Below are 3,822 nucleotides of genomic sequence, written 5' to 3'. Positions count from 1 at the left end.
AAATAAAACTCCACACTCTTTCTTGCACCTTCAGCTTCCAGATCAATTTCCATTGGGTGTTATTCACTATATCTTCATGATCAGCTAGCTCCAGATACATTCCTTTGACAGAATATGCATCTTTGAATTTGGTTAGGTCCTGATATTTTTCTCCAATTAAATGAAGATATTCAATGCTACATCAATTTTTAATATTATTTTACATTTAAAAAATTAAAATTGTAAATCAATTAATATTTAGGGTATGGATATTCAACTAAAATTAAATGGTATCAAAGAATCTGCCTTAAAAATACTATAAAACAAAAAAGAAATTGTTTCATATATAAAATAATGAGCATTAATTATAAAGACAGTATAAAACAAACTATTAAATCATAAAGTAGGTCATTATCAATTGGATTCATTTTTTGTAGTAAAATCAGAAACGCTTTAGCATATATAATAGGACGTTTCTTTCCTCTTGTTGCATATATTTTTCAAACGACTCCCATTAGGTTTCTGCTCTGAGATTTCCACAAATACACATAAAACAGAGTCACAATTCTGTGTGCCCTCTGCTTTTGCTTCAGATCGCTCATAACTTACACATTCAAACGTTTTCTTCAATGGAATTCAAATTCCGTGCCATCGACAACAACGTACCACCACCAACCACGTCGCATTCTCCTTCCCCAGTCACATATCTCCCTGATCAATCACTTCAACGTAAGGCTATCGAAAAACCTCTTTTGCTTCTACATCACGCTATTGTTAAACCATAGAAAATAAACATGTTCTTATATATATCTGATCTTTATAGTTGTTGTTGTTTTTCAGGGGACGCAGGTTTTTCTGGCTTCGGAATGCAGTTATCCAACGAGGCGGCACTGCGACGTGAGATTGAGAAGGAGCAAATCCGCAGGGAGATTAGGCGGCGGATTGAGTTGGAGGAGGAAGTGAGAAGGGAACTTGCAATGGAGAAAGAATTGGGGATTTCAATACACAGGCCGCTGATGACTATTCCAGGACTAATGTCTCATTGGTCCAATTCTGCTGTGATGAACCCTGCTGCTGCTGTTGCTCATATCGACGCGTCGCAACCACCGTCGATTTTGCCCACTGCTGAAATCAACCCTCTTCCCGAGATCAGTGATGACAAGGACAAAGTTATTGTGTTGGTCAGTTTCATAACCTTTTCCATTCTCTTGTTTTGTATCTTATAACACTGTTACATTGACTGACTTTTCCCTGAATGTTTTGGCACACACGTTTAATGCAATTTAATAATGAGTTAATGAGTATATCAAGATTTGATAAGTTATCAATCATAAACCGAACTTAATTAACTACAAATTCAAATACTATTAACTGTGATTGCAAGTGTTTTAGCTGCATGTAAGTTTGAACACTTACGTATCAAGGTTAATCGTATTTAAATTTTTAGTTAATAAAGTTCTGTAAATGATTCATGACTTACAATACCTGATATATTTATTAACTAAATTTAACACTTTAATTATTTTATGAACTGTTTTAGCCATTTATAAAACTGTTAAATTGTATTGTCTCAAATGGATGTTATAAGATAACATTTTGGTGTGTACTCCCTCCGGCCATAATTATAAGTCAAGATTATTTTTTTAGGTTCATTGTTCAGTGAACCTAAAAAGAGAATCTTTTCTTATAATTATGGCCGGAGCGAACTAAATATTAAGATCATATAAATGTGTTTCTTTTCATGTGTTGTTGTATGTAAAAGAACAACGAAACAATCAATTGATAAACAGAAATAACAGTTGCTGTGTTCTACAATAAGGAAAGGAAACAACACGTTGAGATGAAAAGGATTTATTATATTCATATTTTGTGTCAGATGGCGGATGGCAGTTCATGGCATAGAGCCTAAATCCCGCCATACCGTCCGATTTGGTCGTCGTTATAGCGGGTAATGGTGGATAAACCCGCAATATCGCCCGATATATATCATTGCGGCGAGTCCAAAAACTGCCATGTATATCTGCCATAGTGGCCATGCCGCCGCTATTTAATACCACAGTTGTGTGTGACTTTATTTGTTGTTGATAGCATAAGCTTAAAATGTCATTTTAGGGTATATTCAATAAAAGTATAATGATTGTAGGAATAATATATTTATGAACATACTTGAATTAATGTTTTATTTGAGTACTCATTGCAGGATAAGCCAGATCCCGATCTCTTTAATGCAAAGCGAAAAGCAACGGCGCCTCCTGATTCTGAAATTGAACCTCCTGCATTTAGTTTGAAGAAAAAACCAAAGGAGCAGTGGAGTTGTGCACTGTGTGAGATTAAAGCCACAAGTGAGAGTGGCTTGAATGCTCATTTGAACGGTAAGAAGCACAAGGCCAGAGAAGCAGGACAGAATAGGAAGATTGCGAGAAACAAAAAAAGTGAGAAAAATGTGAAGGCTGTTGAAACTGTTGTTACTACCACAAACTCAGTGGTTGATGCAGAAAAAGATCAACAACTTCTTCAACCTTGCACATCCTTGGAAGTCATGAATGAGACTGCTGCCGATAAGGGTGTCGAAGAAAGTACAAAAGAGGAGCAGCTTGTGAAGACGGTGGCTGTGGCTGATAATGATGCAAGTGCAACAGAATCAAAAAATGAGAAATTTGTGGAGATGATGGTTGGTAAAAATATAACTGAATTGGAAAATGAAGAGCAGCTTGCGGAAACAATAGCTGATAATAGTGTAATGTGGAAAGTAAAACCCATAAATGAGAATGACATTGTGGAGATGATGGTCAATAATGATGTTATAAAATTTGAAAATGGAGGGCTGCTTGTGGAGAAAAGCCAAAATGTAGGTTCTTTCGAGAGTAAAAAAGATGTTGTAATGGAGGAAGCGGAGAAGATAAGTGTCTCCAAAAACGATGCTGCAACAATGGAGGAAGCAGAGAAGATAAGTGTCTCCAAAAAAGATGCTGCAATGGAGGAAGCGGGGAAGATAAGTGTCTCCAAAAAAGATGCTGCAATGGAGGAAGTGGAGAAGATAAGTGTCTCCAATAAAGATGCTGCAATGGAGGAAGCGGAGAAGATAAGTGTCTCCAATAAAGATGCTGCAATGGAGGAAGCGGAGAAGATAAGTGTCTCCAAAAATGATGCTGCAATGGAGGAAGCGGAGAAGATAAGTGTCTCCAAAAATGATGCTGCAATGGAGGAAGCGGAGAAGATAAGTGTCTCTAAAAAAGATGCTGCAATGGAGGAAGCGGAGAAGATAAGTGCATTAACAAAAAAGACAAAGGTTGAACCTTTGTGGTGCGAGATTTGTCAAATTAACACTTTCTCAAAAGCTGTGATGGAAGGTCATGTGAAAGGGAAAAAGCACATAAAGAAAATGAAGAAGTTTGGACAAAACAATGCAAGTCCCCCATCCTCATCTTCTGTATCACAAAAAGCTCCTAGCTTGATCAAAGATGCAGAAACTGTCAACAAAGAAACAGGCTAAAGGGAGAACCAATACTGAAGAGAGAAGTGATTTTTTTTTTTTTTAATTTAGAATAATTACCTCATATATTAGCTGAATCAAGAGGAGTTAGAACTTATGAAGGATTATTAGCATATGTGAAGTGTTATATTAATTTCTTGCAACTCCATATTTCTAAAACTAACTTGCAGACATTTTTAATGTGTTTTATTTTTTATGTAATGGAGAGCGTTACCTCATGATCTTGTTATGTTACATCTCTCGATACATTATCTGTTTGTCCATATATATCTCCCTCTATGCAGTGCAGCTTAGGCATGATTTGATTCTATCCCAATTTCACATACTAATTAGTTTTACTCTAACGTGCA

The 3,822-nt window shown here is 36.2% G+C and overlaps 1 protein-coding gene across 1 annotated transcript; it reads left to right on the top strand.

Annotated features, from left to right (window-relative positions):
- Positions 1-493: 493 nt before the first annotated feature.
- Positions 494-3,560, top strand: LOC131600271 (uncharacterized). Its single transcript, XM_058872460.1, has 3 exons — positions 494-708; positions 820-1,160; positions 2,180-3,560. Exons 1-3 carry the CDS (start codon positions 609-611, stop codon positions 3,470-3,472), a joined length of 1,734 nt encoding a protein of 577 aa, XP_058728443.1. The 5' UTR covers positions 494-608; the 3' UTR covers positions 3,473-3,560.
- The last annotated feature ends 262 nt before the right edge of the window (positions 3,561-3,822 follow it).

The sequence above is a fragment of the Vicia villosa genome, linkage group LG1 (assembly GCF_029867415.1).
Source record: "Vicia villosa cultivar HV-30 ecotype Madison, WI linkage group LG1, Vvil1.0, whole genome shotgun sequence".
Classification (NCBI taxonomy): Eukaryota; Viridiplantae; Streptophyta; class Magnoliopsida; order Fabales; family Fabaceae; genus Vicia; species Vicia villosa.
This window is presented reverse-complemented; position numbering and strand designations above follow the sequence as displayed.